Source organism: Bactrocera latifrons, unplaced genomic scaffold (genome assembly GCF_001853355.1).
Source record: "Bactrocera latifrons isolate USDA-ARS-PBARC rearing strain unplaced genomic scaffold, ASM185335v1 scaffold_1, whole genome shotgun sequence".
Taxonomy (NCBI): Eukaryota; Metazoa; Arthropoda; class Insecta; order Diptera; family Tephritidae; genus Bactrocera; species Bactrocera latifrons.
This window is the reverse complement of record NW_017534407.1, coordinates 1,875,399-1,892,716: the sequence shown is the minus strand read 5'-3', so window position 1 is coordinate 1,892,716 and position 17,318 is coordinate 1,875,399. Positions and strand designations below refer to the sequence as shown.

At 35.0% G+C, this 17,318-nt stretch overlaps 1 protein-coding gene across 3 annotated transcripts in view; it reads right to left on the bottom strand.

Moving 5' to 3' along the window:
* LOC108978167 (homeobox protein araucan) overlaps nucleotides 1-15,626 on the bottom strand; it is a 41,700-nt gene extending 26,074 nt beyond the window's left edge. For all 3 annotated transcript variants that reach the window (XM_018948322.1, XM_018948332.1, XM_018948313.1), the window contains exon 1: nucleotides 15,332-15,626. In XM_018948322.1, coding sequence (XP_018803867.1) covers nucleotides 15,332-15,382 — 51 coding nt within the window. In that variant the 5' untranslated portion in view covers nucleotides 15,383-15,626. The remainder of the gene's footprint in view (nucleotides 1-15,331) is intronic.
* Between the last annotated feature and the right edge of the window lie 1,692 nt (nucleotides 15,627-17,318).

Sequence of the window (17,318 nt, the reverse complement as noted above, 5' to 3'; positions counted from 1 at the left end):
AGCGTCATCATAACTCGCATTTCAGACACCTCATGGTACACTCCTGCTGTGGCTGGATATGTATCCGTAATGTTGTTGTGTAGTGCTTGTGTAGAGATTTTTCGTATAGATAATCAGCTTCGAAGATATCGACTAATCGAGCAACAAAATGGGCGCTTGATGTCACTATTTTTGTGTGAGAAGTGTGGGAATGGCTTGAGATTTTGATTAGAAAAATGTGTAGTTATTTATTGAGTAATTTATTCTAACTTATTCAATAGAACTTCTTATGTAAATAGAGTTTTTCATATGAGATACTAACAGTTCCTTACTAAATTTCACTCGCTTAGTTCGATGCAAAAATATTTGGCTCAAAATTAGTTTTCATAATGAAATTTAGTTTATATTTCGACGATGATGCTCTATCAAGCAGAAATGTACTTATAATACATACATCAGTTGTGAAAATTACGCGGAAATTGTAAATAAAACGCAAAATATTTAATTATTTATCAATATCAATTCTCAAAGCATTTTTCATAAGCACTTTTTCGGATGGCCTTCTTTGATCAACTGAAAACGGGTTTTACGGAGCGGCAATTTCAGTTTGGAGAGCAAGAAAAAATCAAAAAAATATTGGCTTTAAATTAGGTCAAAATCGTTTCGCATCTTTCCACAGGTTTGAAAGCGTTCTGAAGCTTGCCTTGCCCATGTTAGCGACGAGTCGTATTAACATTTCAAAATTTTAACTCCGAACTTACTTCGAGATGGTCGCACATTCCGACCGCCGCCTTCTACTTCACTTTTGCTTTCATCCCTTCGTTGATTGGGTTCTTCCGGGACCCAATGTAATGACCCTGACGGGAGACAGCTTCAAATTATAATATTGTAAGCAACAACGCCCAATGCCTCATTAAAATATTGATGAAACAAAAAAAAAACTTTAACTTTGGATTCACCGAAGCTGTTATAACCTTTACAGGTTCATTTATATAGCATAAAGGATATAAAAAGATTATCTTATCTTAAAATTTATATTATTAATTTATTATTAAAATATTAAATTTGATCGCTCCGTTTGCATGGCAGCTATGTGCTATGGTGAATAGTGGGAATCAGCAACTTCTTGGGAAGAAACGGATATGTGTAAAGTCTCAGATCGATTTCTCACAAATTTAGGGACTAGTTCATATACGGGGAACAAACAAACTGACATTACTAAATTGACTCAGCTAAAAAAATTTATAAAAAAAATTTTTCGTGAGTTCTTGACCAAAAACAAATAAAAAAAAACCTTAAACGGCAATTATTTTATAAGATAGAGATCATTACTGTAGACAAAGGAATAAATATTTTTTTCTAAAAAATTGAAATTTTCTTTGTATTTGAGCACAACTCGTGCTATTCAGAAACCACAGCACTATTCTGATACGAGTATGTCTCCTTACAAATATTTTTTGTTGGATAGACTCAAAAAACTACTCCGAGGAATACTGAAGTAGTTGACAGCAAATAATAGAATAATCGAAGACAGATCTGACTGCTATATAAAACTAGAAACATTTTGAAATCTTGGTAAAGCGATGTCTTGAGTCGGTAGGGGTGCTTTGTAATTTATAAGTAAGCATTGGCAGTCAAACTCTTATACTATTTTTAAGTAAATTCAGGATAGTAAGCTTTATAAACAAAAGCTATTGAATTATTACTGCCTTTGCGTAGAATGGACCAATAGCACAGTTGTCGACAGAACCAACGGTTAAGTCTATATTTTCACCGATAAGCTAAAGTTTAAAGTAGCCACATAGAACGTAGCATCAAATATTAAGTCTATTATATATGTATCTTGTAATTTAAAGTTATACAAGAAGGCAAACAGTAGGTTTTCGAACCGTTGACAGATATATGGTATCCGTATTACAATATGTAACATTACAAACGCGGCTCAGGAAACCATTTACCAGCATAGTAACACACATATGATACTCTAAATGAAAAATCAAAGAACTGACCTACTCTGATGGGTGGCCAATAATGTAACTATTTTTAGCTGCCCCAAAACTTGCCGGTAGAGGCTGGAGTATTGTATAGAAGTTCACGCAAACGAGGAAAGTTCTCTGATCGCCATTTATTTGGGTATGGCCAGAAACAATTATGTTAGATCTGGCTCCAGCAACACACGGCTTCCGCTTCTAGACCAAGTATCCAAGGCGAGCTAAAGTGAGAAGGCAAAGCAGCTCCAATGAAAGGAAGGAAACCAAAAAAAGAAATCGTCCTTCAATGGTTCCTTGAAATAATATACGTTAGATAAACAAATCAAGTCTTGAATCACCGCCAACATATGGCGTTTTCACAAAACTACTTTGAGGTGGTATGGATAGTAAATATACCAAAAGGCAACTATTTTCGGAAAGAAGATTTTTAGTAAGGGGTTTAGTTAAGGGGTTACATGGGTTTACGGGTTTAAATAAATTTTTTTATTGCCTTACTAAGTTCTACAATACCTCTAGAATATTGTCCTAAACTTTTTCACGTTGATCCGAGTAATAGTTTCGGAGGTACAACCTTGATAACTCGTGCGCTCGAAGCTAGCAAGGCTAAGTCCGCCGACTATAAGCGTGCTTTGCTCGAAACTGTGTTTCTGAAGTCGGTTGGCAAGATTTCTCGAGAACTTCTCAATCGATTTTCATTTACACAGGTCTTTGAGATACATTTCTCAAAGACTTGGAGGAAGGAAATAATATATTTTATTTATTTATATGAGAAAACAATTTTAGAACAAGGGAGTTTTTTACCCGAATTAAACCCTAAACTTTTGCTTTTCGTTAATTGGAGTGGGCCGAAAACAGAATATGCTCGAGGATTCATTTTGTAGCATTAAGCCTTACGACTTTTAATATGCGAATATGCTAACTTCAAAAATTCTAAAATTTTTCCATTTTATATATTGATACTCAAAGTTATAAAAAATTAAAATATATTTCGCATGAATATTCATAAAAAGTAGAAAAAGTTGCAAGATAATAATAATTACAGCCATTATAACGATATTGTCCAACAGTCTAGCCAGTTGCCAGCCTCAAGCCGCTAATTATGCATTTCAAGGGAACATTCGTTAGCAGTCAGCACTTGGTTTGCCTCTCATTGATTTGACTTGTGCCGAAATATCGAAGGCGTTACGTAGCGCTGAGCTCAAAAGCCTTTCGGCAAGAATTGGCTACGCCCTAATGCGTAACATATTTCATTGTCTGCGCACCGAATCTAGTGCACAACAAAATCGACAGCTTTCGATCAAATATTTTGAACATTTTATTTTTTAGTGACGCTATAAAAATTTTCGACGCTCTCAAAAAATTTCGCTTAATTATATGCTTCGGCAGTCTGCTAAAGAGTGCAATCGAAACTTACATGTACCATATATAAATATAGTGGCAAATGTTTATATATTGAGTTCGCTTGCTTAGCATTTTCCTTTATGCGCAAATTTTTATTTCTTTTTGGCATTTAAATATTTTGCATAATTACTCCTGCGGCCATTTTTTCGGAAGCTGCTTTTACGCTGTTCATACTTGCATGGTAGGCGGTAACCTGTGTAATCTTCTTGCCCCTCATCGTGCTGCATACCTTTTATACTCCTTTATTTTGACATAAAATTCGTTCATTTTGCACTTACTGCAACATTTTACGATCGTATAATTTTAACAAAATACTTCCCGCCATATAAAAATTATGCGCTGATGCTGCGGCGCTGATATGAATGCATATTAACATATACYATATAATATGTATATGTATATGTATTATATATGTGGATGTGTAAGTGTGTATATGATGACAGTAGTGCCCGATTTTGCCTTTTGAAGTGCCACCATACTGCGGCAACCCTTGCGACCGTTGAAAGTTTACTCCGCCGCCGTTCGCCATATCAACGCTTGATCGGCCTCTGAGACGCTCTTGGGCATTTTTGATCGCGCTGAGAAGCTTCTGTGCGCTGTCAGCTCACCACTTGCTTGACAATGGTGGCAAACATTTGCGGTTGCATCAGTTGGCTTGTATCTGCCGTTGCAAGTAGCTACTGTAGCAGATGCTGACTGTGTTAACACAATGTCCAGATTGCAAACTGCATTTCCTTTTCGCTGTGATTTTAATAAACAACGCTGAATGTCAGCTTCTATCTAAAGCTGTGAGTTTGTTGTATTGAAGTTTTTGGTTTTATAATCACAGGCTATTGTGCACGCGGAAAGCATATATGTATATAAGCATGTATATTACATATATCAAATAAAAATGTTCACTAATAGTTAGCCATTGGCACTTAGGTCTATATATATATATTTTTTTTCGGTGCCATGCCTTACATTTCTGTTAAAAATGCAAGAGAAATTGTTTCATAATGGCATCAAATGTACTTTCCCAAGAATAAAGAGTTTCATTAATATCCCAACTCATTGGGATCGTATACCTTTCCACGTCGAAATGGTTAACTTTATTAAAGAGAAATTTCAAAAGAGTGGAAGAAATATGTCGTTGTTTGCTGTCTCTATCGGTCTACTTTTTTAGTGCCCTATTTAAAAACCCTTGACCTCAGTGATAATAGTTAACTTTCTAACGAAAATTAGGTTAAATAGCTGATCCCTTAGCACTACCAGGAATCACACTTAGACTTTTATGTATAGTTCTCTATAAATTGACATCAGCTCTCGGCAACTGCGCCCTGCACAGATCACAAAACAGCTTATTTTTTTTTTTATATTTTTATTCTTTGTGGCCACCTCCACTCGTAAGACGCTACAGGGATCAGAAAGCATAAAACTGAAGCTAATGGAAAGTTCTCGACAGTAGACTCCTCCACCAATTTAGAGAACGTGTTTTCTGGTATAAAGAATGGTGTAAAATGGATTCCGATAGTATCAATACTATAGCTCTAGCTCCATTATACTTTATATAAAACAGTCTAATCAGTGCTTTAGTGCCTCGTTCAATAGTTTTATGGCGAGAATTTCATTAGCAGCGCTAATGGTTTCTACTCTAGGCTTGCCAAGTCAGCTGTTTAAACATACCATATATATTCACGCGAACACAAATGTTGATACACACATACTTATATGCATGTATGAGTGTATGTGTGAGCACAAAATTTCGGTTGCCTGATTTGCTGGTTGGTGGTCGTTTCGGTTGTCGGTTTGTAATGCAGATGTTGTGCCGGTTTATGCGGTCATAAAATAAAATTAATTAACATTTTAATTCGCAATTTACTATGGCAGATGAAATAATAAATTGTCGAAATGCTTTTGTGTTTAGAAAATGGCATTTTGGCAAATAATAAATTGTGTATATTCAAATATTGTTGGTTTAGCTCTCGACAGTTAGCGTTTGGTGTGGCTTCTACAACCGGTTTTAGGCGGAAGAAAATGGTGAATTTTATATATTTTGTATTTATTTGCGATTCAATGATTTTACACAAAGCGAAAGAGAGAAACATGTGGATTATCTTATGGACAGCTTATTTAATTATTAGAAATTTTATTTTTGTGCTGATGTGAAATAATATTTGAGGGCGATAGACATATGTATGTATGTAGAGTTTATTATAAATATTATCAACGAGAAGTTGTTGACTCTTACTGATGATAATAACAAATTTGTATTTATTTATTATTTATTTTTATTTAGTCTATTTCTTCAGCAAACGCCAAACGCACCTGTGACATCAGAAGAAGCTTAGCATCGCATCTTTTTTTGTCGACATTATTTCTCCCTAAKCACTTTCCTTTCCTTTCGATATTACAAGGACGGCACAACATAACCCGATCTGACTATTCTAGTAAAGTTTCCTCGGGTAAAAAACAGCTTTTTTTCTCATATAAAAATTTCAATATGTTATTACAATTTTTTATTGTTATAAACAAAGAAATTCTGAAATTTTTGGAAAAAAAAATATTTTAAACACAGCCGAAAGTGCAATTTTCAGTGTTTTTCTTTGGTTCAAGTTCTAAGTAATGATGGACCCCATTTCCGGTGACCCGTTGGGAAAAAAGATGCACTCGCGTTGTCAGAATAACTTCTTACAAGATCATTTAAAGTGAAAAGAAACATGTTTTAGTTAAAACCTTAACTTAGAACTTGAACCAAAGGAAAAACTGAAAATTGGACTTTTGGCAGATATTTGAAATAGTTGTAATCGAAAAAATCCTTCGTTTAAGGCTTTAAGAATTGTATCTCAAAGACTTGTGTAAAATTTTATGAAGATTTGTTGAGTAGTTCGCGAGAAATCTTGCCAACCGACTTCAAAAACACAGTTTCGAGAAAAACGCGTTTGAAGACGGCGCACTTAACCTAGCAAACCTCGAACGCACAAGTTCTCAAGGCTGTATCTCCGAAATGGATCAATATTAATATTTTCATAATTTTAATCCATTATTTTGGCAATAACAAATATTAAAAACTGGTTGTCCAGAAGACTGTAGTAAATTCTACTTTTAAGCCTTTCTGAAAATACATCCTTTAACTTCAAGTATTTCAGATCTTTCTCACATATAAATTATATTTTTATAATTCGCAAGTAATATATGCGAATTACAAATTTTAATAATTTTCTTTTTCATTTTATTCTGTTCCCCCAAAAAAAACTTGACGAGCACTAATCAGAAATCAATTGAATCAAAACAAACAAACAAAAAAACGCCCAATAAAAAAGTATTAAAAAGGAATACAATTATACAATAAGAGCAATCAATTCATCAAACCGTAGATGACAAAAACCACGAACACAAATCGACTGCAGTCGATCTGTACGCATACGAACTCCAAAGCAACGCCTAAAAACCAATAAAACTCGAAACTCACGATCATAAATCATAAAATGAATAAGCGTAAACTGACAGAACGCTAAGGAGGTAGCAAGAGTACAAAGCAGAATGCGCCATAAACGCAATAAACACCTCGATGAATGCTTTGTCGAATTGAAAAACGAAATGTGGAAGCAAGCAGCTAAACAGCAGTTACGAGTCCTTGACTGCAGAGAGCGCAAACACGTGATGGAGAATTGTTGAGCATTCGAAGAGGCACAGTGGAGTAGGCGCAAATCAACTGAAAAAGTATAAAGAGTGCAATAGTAAAAGTGAACTGCAAAATTTCTCAGCGATCGATGATTTACTAGATATTTACTAGATGCAGCAGTTAGCCAGATCGACTAGAGAAATTCACTCCGAATATGCGCCAACTGACTTCGCTGGATGCGCTTCAAGCTGCATCTGAGTGATCGTGGCGCTTATCGACACTACGTGGTCTAGACCAAACAGTCAGCTTTGCAAGTGCAGAGGGAGCGAGGTAGTTAATACAATATGCGAAAAAATAGTAGCGGAAGCAAGAAATGTGAATGGATTTTTTTCTACATTCGCGCGTACGCATTGCGAAGCGCGACGATCGTGTAGCGCCGCAGATGGGCGCTACGATTACCAACGTTACACAAATTTATAAACTCATACTGCGTTTTTATTGTTTTTGTTATCGTCTCGCTCGCGGACGATCGCATTGCAATGTGTACACGCTTATTGCCAACTATGGAACGGGCGTACGGAAGCCGATTTTGGCGGCAAGATGGAAGTTGAGAATATCACAACTGATCTTATCGCACCGTAGCGGTCGAGGCGTATGCGCATATGGTCGCATGTACCGAACATAGATGAAATGCACGCCAATCGCAGGCACTTGCTGCCCGAGCGCACACACAGCTGTAGTGACGACGACGACGACGCCGTACCGACCGCATTGCAACGCATCTAATTTGCGATCTGCGATTTGCGATAGCCCAGCAAATGGTCACTGGTCAGTGGTCACTCAGCAGCGCTGCCGCGGTAGCTGTGGGAGTAGACAACGGCTTTACAGTTGCTTGCGCCCTACGAGCGCATAAAACAAGTCGCTCGCATCATGAATTATTAATATTTTTGTATGCACCCAACAAGAAATGAGGATACAGACGACTGGAAGGCTGGCTGCTAAGGATGTTATTATGCTCGGAGACTTGCGACTGCAGTGCAAGGCGTTGCCATAAAAGGATCGCGACTCTGCGCCTATCTTGATGACTTGTCATAACGCTCATAAATGTCGCGTTGTGGTCGCGTCTAGCGTTGAGCTTTTTTTATGGCTGCTTGTGATGTGTGTGAGAGCGTTCCAGAAAAGGACAGAAAATGGTCAGTGGACAAAATGGTTGCACAACTTTGTCTAGGCGCATGTATTTGCTTACGGGTATGCGCGCCGGCGCAGCATATCCTTAAAGAGACTTTAAACGCGCTGGCTATGTGGATGCGTATCGGTCTGCAGTTGCTGATTGCAGGTACTTTAATAGCAACAAATTGTTCGGCTCAAAGCTGACGAATTCCCACACAATTGTGACAAGGCAATTAAATTTTTTCCGCGTAAGTTTTTTTTTCTCTGTCATTTTCTGTTAACATTCTTATTGCTGAAGCTGGCTTTAATTATTTATAAACATAGTTAGTAGATGAGAAAAGATGCTAAGCTTAAGTATGTATATGTATATGTTGGCATGCCCTTAAGTATATACATACATACATATGTATAAGGCACATATGTATGTGGCAAAGCGCGCTGTCAAAAGCACGTCAGTTCATTAATTAAAAGTTGATAAATGATTGTGTGTCATACACACACTGACACACACTCACTTCTTGGCGCTCACACACTGCGTGTGATGCTCAACACTACTTGCTTACTTACTTGCAGTATAAAATTTGTTTTCTTATTTTCACCAAAATCCAAATGCGTGAGTCATTTATGGGCGGAATTTTTCATATTTGTTGCCCACATGACAAAATAGTGAACCAAAGAAAAACCATAAAATCCGCTTAATGACTTGAAAAAAACTACAAAAATGTTTTAATTTTTAATAAGCGCTGGCATTTTTTGTATTTTAATTAGTTAGTTGGCGTCATTTTCGTACGCTGGTTATTAAAAAAAAAAAATAATGTTTGATTAATTTTTTACCTTTTTTCATGGCTTGGCATGTACGCGTACAAGGGGCGTGCAGGGCTAAATTAAATTTTGACGTTTTTATTGCCTTCTGGCATATTTAATGTAAATTATTGAAATGAAACGGTATGTTTTAATTTATATTCACTATTTTTTAACACCTGCCTGGTAGGTGCATAAGCGCACGTGCAGCAGTTTGTGTGTGTGTTAACAGTAAATATACAAATATATATAAAAAGCACAAAAGTATTATTAATATTAATTTATACTTGAATAAACATGATAAGCAATTTTTCAATACTACACAATTCGCCTCATTTTATGCTTATTAAATTTTTTGAGCTGAGAGTATGAAGTTTGTCGCCATGAAGAGAGTGTGTGTGAGTGGAAATTTTCAACGTTTTTTGGCAAAAAATAAATATGCTTTGAAATAATTTGTTGTCTAAAAGAAATAAATAATTTCAAAATTTTTATTTTAGAAAACAATTTAGTTTCTGAAGTGCTTTAGCGTCTCGCGATAAACTTTTATAGTATTATGGTCGTTTATGCAAAAAAAAATTCTAAAAATTCTCCAAAAAAATTATCAAACCCTCAAATTCAATGTTTAATAAGGTGTTATATACAGTTAGAAATTTCAAAAAATCGACTTTTCTAATTTTCTTTCCTTAATTTCGATATATTTAAGAATACACACAGAATTATACCATAATTTCACGCAAACTTGAAAAGGCGTTTCAGAGCGCTTTAAAGCACATGGCCAAACTTTAAACAAGTTTTTCTCAACATTGCTCGAAAACGGTTAAACCGAGCTTCTTAAATATATATTTTAGTAACTAAACGAAGATTTTTTCTCTCCGCTAAATATTTTTTTTTTTTATTTGCATCTTCCTTCAATTTTTTTTTTTTTTTTTTTTTTTTTTTTTTTTTTTTTTAATTTTTTTTTTTTTTTTTTTTTTGCTTATTCCTAAAATTTTTGACTGAATTCGATTTAACATTACTTTGACGAAATCAGTTTCGTTTTTTTTTTTTAATTTCAGAGGTTCCAGTTAAAAGATATAATGGTCACCGCAAAAGATTTTTTTTTGTTTTTTTTTTTTTTGACAGGAGCCCCCGGAGATTAGCTGTAGTCTGATTCCAAATAAATATTTTTACTACTACTATGTCTTTAAATACAGTTAAAAGATACGATAATGTGTGTACATATTTTTGGATCAATAAATTTACAATTTTTCTCAGAAAAAATTTTAGAAAGTTCGTTTGTCTTCAGCCTTCTAACTGTATGTAGCCACTTAATCAGTTAAGAAGGTAAATAATGACTACTTAAGGGGTTACATGGGCTTACGGGTTTCAAGAAATCGATTATTTTTATTGTCTTTTTAAATTCTACAATACCTTTAGAATGTTGTCCTAGATAGATAGATATATTTTTATTTCATGTACAATAAATATACAGGAAACAAGAAAAAAAAAAAAAACAGCACTAGCTCGAGGCCATCAGCTGGTAATGTTGTCCTAAATTTTCAAGCTTATTCGAGTAATAGTTTCGGAGATACAGCCTTGAGAACTTGTGCGCTCGAGGTTAGCTAGGCTAAGTGCGTGGTAATATCCGAAGAAATTGTTCAGATCGGCTCACTATAGCATATAGCTACCATACGAATCGAAAGATCAGAATCAAGGGCTTGTATGGAAACTTGCGCATCTTTACGAAATTTAACATGGATTACTGCTTAAGTTAATAATATAATATCCGAAAAAATTGTTCAGATCGGATTACTATAGCATATAGCTTCCATACAAAATGAACACATAATTACTAAAAGAAATGCATCTGTGAAGGGTATATGTATTAGCTTCCGTGCAGCCGACGTAAACGTTTTTTCTTGTTCTGCAAAATTCCATTTTTTATACAAGAAAAAATTGTTGAGAAAATGCTGTTTTTAACTGAGGAGACAATTATTCGAATTCCTTTTTTACCAACAGTATTAGCAAAAAAAAAATTAAAGCAAAATGTAAACTCTATTCCATTTGTATAGCTTTTTGACATTTTGACATATTATAGTGATGTTATCAAGAAATTTTCAAGAATAAAAAATACAAATTTCTACAATATTTTTAGAATTTTCAATCGTCTTCTAACACTCTAAAGACATTTATAAAAATAAAATTCAGTTATGCAAATAGTTCTTTTGAAAATGACGTCAAAAATGAAAATCTTCGACTACTACCGATTAATACATATATTTCTACATATTTGCGCATATAAAATATTTTCAAAATGACTATAATTATATATATATGTGCATACATATTTCAATCTGTATATATTAAGACTTCAATATCGAAAAAATAGTTTTACCATCTGTCATAACCTATTGGCAGAAAACTGCGCATGTTACCAAAGTTTACCGACAAAAAATATTAAAAATACACATCCAACTTCAATCAAGGTATTAAATCAAAAACTTAAAAATATCAGTCGCACTAATTGTTCTAAAAAACTAAATCTCACCTCTAAAACAACATGCAACGATTCAACTTCATAAATAGCATTTTATATAGTATTAATTATTGCATAGTAACGAACACCTGCTTGTTTCCTGGCATAAATTTAGCTACCTTTACTCATCGAAATCACTTGGCTTTCCGAACAGCGAATCCCTCAAAAGAAATTCTTCCAATGTTATTTCACTAATCATGCGCTCTAATCACGGCTGCCACTAAAACAAATCTTCGCAGCATGTTAACAAGCATAAATTTAATGCAAATATCGCTTTGATCTTGAAGTATGCGAGCAATGCTTTGAAATTGGCTTATTTTCGGCATTAGCTTATTTACTTTAATATGCATACACATACATACCTATTTACTTATGCATTTAGTCAAGTGCTAATGAGGCATATGTCACCAATGAGTCATCAAAGCAAAATTTTAATAAAAATAGGTCAGTGCACAAGTGGACGACGACGAAGATTTTGACGTGCAGTTCTTCAACACTAACTAAATAACTAATTCTTAGTGCATTTGTAACTGACTTGCTGGCACCCTAAGCCATGCACTTGTTTAAAGCTTAAATATAATTATAATTTATGAATTAATTATTTTAATTTTATTTTATTATTAATTATATTATTAGATATTCCTGCATAGTTTAAATAATAATAATATTGCATATAACTAATGTGAAATAATTGTATTGTTAATGCCAAAACAGTATAGTGGATACAGTGTTATGAACTTCATAACATACTATAGCGGAGATAGCAAACCATTTTTTATGTAATAACTGAAATCATTATATAAAAAATTAATTTTAATTAATTAACTTTATTTAATTTGCATGTATATATTAATCTCAATTTTATTTTTATCATTAAATCAATCTACGACGTAGGTCAGGTCAAGCATACTAATTCAACAATGAAAAGGATCAATTCATCTCAAGCCCATCTTATATTTAAGTTAATATATACAAATTTATGTCTAAATAACAAATAAATAGTGGAAAGCCATAAAATTTAAATAAGAACAATCAATTAGTTGAATAATTTTATTTATACGTAGAGTTAGCAATTCATAGGTATGATTTTCTATTGTTAAATAGGCTCTTTCTAGTATTATATTTTAATAAATTTGCGACATAATGCTAATTTTTTAAATTCAATTTTTGAAATTTTGCATTGATTCTTTTCGCCCCAAGAAGCAGCTCATTTGGCGAAAACGGCCTATATCAGACCACTATAACCTGTGACTGCCATACAAACTGAACGCTCAATAACTTCAACTCTTTGTATAGAAAAATCCAGTTATTTTATGGAAAAAATCTTTAATTGACAAGATATCTTCACAAAATTTGGCATGAGGTATTTTCTAAAACAACGGAGCAATTTTCGAACAAATTGTTAAGATCGGACCAATATAGCTATATAGTTGGCATACAAACTACATGACCAAAATCAAGTTCTTCTATGGGAAACTGTGTTATTTGAGAAGATATCTTCACAGAATTTGGCATAAATTATTTTCCAGAAATTTTATTATCTCTATTTCAATTATACCAGAATTTCAGATTAAATAAGTTTATGCCTCAACTCAGCTAGAGACGTCTTTCTTATAGTCAATAACTACGGGATAGTGTCGTTAAAGTCATTTTTGTGCCTTTAATTTGGTTAGTTTTACTTCGATCTGTTGTCTATTATGTCCGCTACACTCTTCACAGCACTTCATATACATATATGGCAAGGATGCTTAGCAGCATTCCTGGGTTAAGCGGTGGAATCTCTCCTATTTTTACGCTTAAGGAACAAAAACCCAGTTTGTGCACATGACACCTTAGAACATAGTGTAACTAGTTAATATTGCCTTATTCAACTATTAAGTCTCTTCAACAAAATCATGCATGGAATGTATAACAGAACGTGTATCACTCGACCAAATGCGGCTAAAAAATTATTTTCATGTATATATGTATATATATAGTATACGTGTATCGCCTGTAAAATGGAAGACGTTCCGTCGGAAGGAAACTGTGGTAATAGTTGACAACGAACCACGTCTATGAAGTCCATCAGCATCAACTAATGTTCAACACGTCAACATAACGGCACAAGTTCATTGGGGCCAAGGGGGATTACTTTGAAGGGGACGTCATAGATTTTAAAGAATAATTTTTAGAATTTTATAATTATGAACAAAGTCTATTAATTTTTGCTTATAGTAGTATATCCGTCGATGCGATTCGAAAATAACTTGAAGTAATTTTTGTTAAAGTTTATTCTGTTTAAATTTATATACATATTTGTAATCTATGTTGCTATATTATTTACTATACAGTTTTTAAATTTTAATGGGTTCTCCTAAGTTCGAGATTTTAAAAAATCTATTTAAATTTTTGTATATTTCTGATACAGGCAGCACGAAAAACGCACGAAAAAGGATTGGATTGAATACATGTTAATTTTTTAGATATCGTGATATATCGGCGCAGCGTTGACTATTTATGTCACTCACGCTGACTAACTTTAAAGTTTCTTAAGTTTTTGCACGATTCTGCAAAATTGTAAAGAAATTTAAAATCTTAAAATTTTTGTAGATTCAGAAAGCTTCAAGCTATGCTTAGGCAATAGGCAATTTATTGTAATCAATGTGTGGCCGCAGTCTGTTAAAATTCGCGTCAAGCGCAGGCACCCTAAACGATGACTACTCCTCTTCGACTCAGCAAGTGAACTCCATCTGGTATCGCAAAGCACCAAACTTGTATATGCTGGCTTATTGACCTATTAAATTAACCTAACCTAAACTAATGTCTATGTTTTAAATCAGAAATGTAATTTGAAACATAAAGCCAACTACAAAATATCTAGTATACTGTTTATTTTAAAACAGTGCAAATTATTTAATTTTTAGAATATAATGGCTGGCTTAGGGATAGCCTTGCGTAGTTCAAGCTTTCCAAAATTTTCCTATCAAATTGGAAAATGATATATATTAATATTAAAATCGCTTAAATTGATGAATGCTGCAACTCAGCTAGAGCCGTCTTTCATATGGTCAATGGCAAATGGCTAGTGTCTTTAAAGTCAAGTTATATGAATGAAAACAATCTAAACAAATTTGCTTAATAAACAGTTATAAACTTTGTCTCAAATTTCACGTGCGGTCGAGAGATCGTTGAAGACATGCCTCGTTCTGGACGACCAGCAACTGATAAAAATATTAAAAAAAAGTGAAAGGCATGGGCAAGTGTTAAAGAGACAACAGGAAAGCTCCGCGAGTCTGTTCGAATTATGTAGGTGAATATTTTGGGTATGAAACGTTTTCTTGCCCGACTAGTCCTGATAGAGCTGATTTTTTTCAAAAAGAGTACGATTGTGACGGAATTCCCATGGATACAAACGATCAGCCACGTTATTTACCAAATTTGTCTCCGTGTGTGTCTGTGTGTGTTTTTTTTTTATTACCAAACTGACTGTCGCTCCATTTAACTCGTTTACAATCGGTCGGAGCTGAAGGCCAACCCAAAGAGTGCTTATGAAAGTGTTTCGAGGACTGAAAAAATCATTGGCATAAGTGCTTTAGATCTGGGGGGATTACTTTAAAGGTGGCAAAATAAATGTTTGAATAATTCAATATTTTGCATTTTATTTCCAATTTCCAATTTCCGAGTACTTTTTTGCAACAATTTATATATTAAAAGGCTTTTGTTACAATTTTATTATTAAATAATTTCACTGAAATCTATCAGTATTTACAATTAGTGTGAAAAAATGAAAAAAAATGTAATTGCAAATCTTTAAACTTGGAATCCAACTAACTGCTTTACTAACTACAAACCACATTCGAAAAAAATAAAGTATCTGCTTTTACTAACCTGTGATGCCGAAGGATAGCCGCCATATCCGAATTGTGCATAAGCTGCCATTTTTTTGTTTTTTTTTTTTACTTTTCAACACTTTCAACTTTTTGGTTTTATTTTTTCAAGTTTGTTATTGCACAATTTTGCTATTGCACGGTAAGTTTTATATTTTACTTCAAAAGAGTAAAGCGCAGAGGTTCTATGATGCACACTTATCTCTTAGTTATAAACCAGTTAATCTGTTCAATATGAAATTATTTCAATACGACACAGTTTTATAGCATTTACTTTTTTTCTAAAGAATCTAAGTTTTTCACTATTTAAAAATATCAATTTTGAAATTCTTCTTTGCATTTGCAGTTTTACTGTTTATTTTATTATTTTTTTATCTTTCAATTATTTTCGTAATTCTCTGTCTTGTTAACACTGATTGTGAGTTGTTTTTGAGAATCCGCCAACAGCGCTCTAACTACACCCGCCTGCTGCCTGCCACATGTAGGTAAGCACACTGTCACCGTCGCTAGCAAGCACTGCCAAAATGTGGCTGCCACAAGTACAAAGCTGCGCATACAGACACGCGCGCAACTGCGTTCGAAATTCCTTCACAGCAAAGCGTCAATAAAACTGATGATGCGACTCTAACGTCAAACGGACATGTAGGACGTCAAAGTCGCCGATAGAACACTAAGCAAAAAGCACTACAGCAAGCACAACGCGGCGGCGGTGACGGCAGCGGCGACTACGACACCACAGTTTGTACGGCAGTGCATTAGCGCACACGAAGCGCACAAAAGAGGACACAAATAAGAATATAGCCGTCAAAATCGGCGCATACGCAAAAACAAGCAATCAACTTTTTCGAAAAGCTTCCTCAATTCTTCGCTTGGCTCACGTGAGCTCACAACACAACATCCGTTTACACTGTGCAACACCACTCACGCTCGAACACGAACTGGTTGGATATGTTGCGCTGGTCGAGCGCCAAAGCTGTTGCCGCCACGCAACCTGCCAAATGAGTCTAACAAGAAACGCGCACTTGTTGTAATTGTTTTTGTTGTAGCTGCATGTACCTTTGCCGCACTGCAAGCAATGTGTGTGGAGCGCCGTTAGTTGGGAAAGCGCCAACATATGCTCCACATTTCGTTGGAGCCCAGCATTGCTTGAGTTGGAGCGAGATAAATAATCACGGCAATTAACTATTCACTCTCGCCGCTCTCGCTGTGCATATTCAACGAACACAGGTGTGCGCTCAGCGCTTTTAGCGAGTTCGTTGAGCACCGCGTGCGACCGCCCATATTTTTTAACAGCAGCACCACCACTTTTACTGCAACCTTTTGACGTAGCGAGTAAGTGCAACGCGTTTGCTACTCGTTAACTCGGACAGCACTCGCTAGCAGCTAGTAGCGCATTGCAAAGCGCACACTGGAAATGTGTCAGCTGCGGCCGCCTCATCCACTCATTTCTGAACTATTAGGCTTCTCGCTCTAACGCATGTGTGTGCATGGTTGCATCTCGCTTCTGAGCCTTCGCTTATTTCTCCACGGCAACAAGTTTCCATTCCAAGCGTTGTTGTTGCGTGCTTTGCTGCTTGATATCTGCTCTGCTGGGGAAATAAAATAATTACATATTTGTTGTTGTTGCAATTTGAAAAAAGCTAGCCAATCACATAGCTTTGCTAATACAGCGTTGTTGTTGCTGCTACAACGCTCAGGTGCGAGTTGTCTTGACGAATGCGGGTAGATAGGGTTGCAGCGAAAAAAATAAATAGAAAAATGTAAGGCAAAACAGCAACAATAGCATGACGTGCGCGCTACAACCATTATTTTTTCCATTTCTCACATGACAACAACAAGACGTGCGCGCACTTTGTTGGTGCTTATCATGTCGCTATTCTTGCTGTTGTTGCACGCCTAGCGCTGTGTTGCTAGGCCATAGCCACACCTCTTTGCTTTGTATTGCTGCGCCTTGGCGTAACTGCTAGCCGTGTCTATTGAGCGCCAGT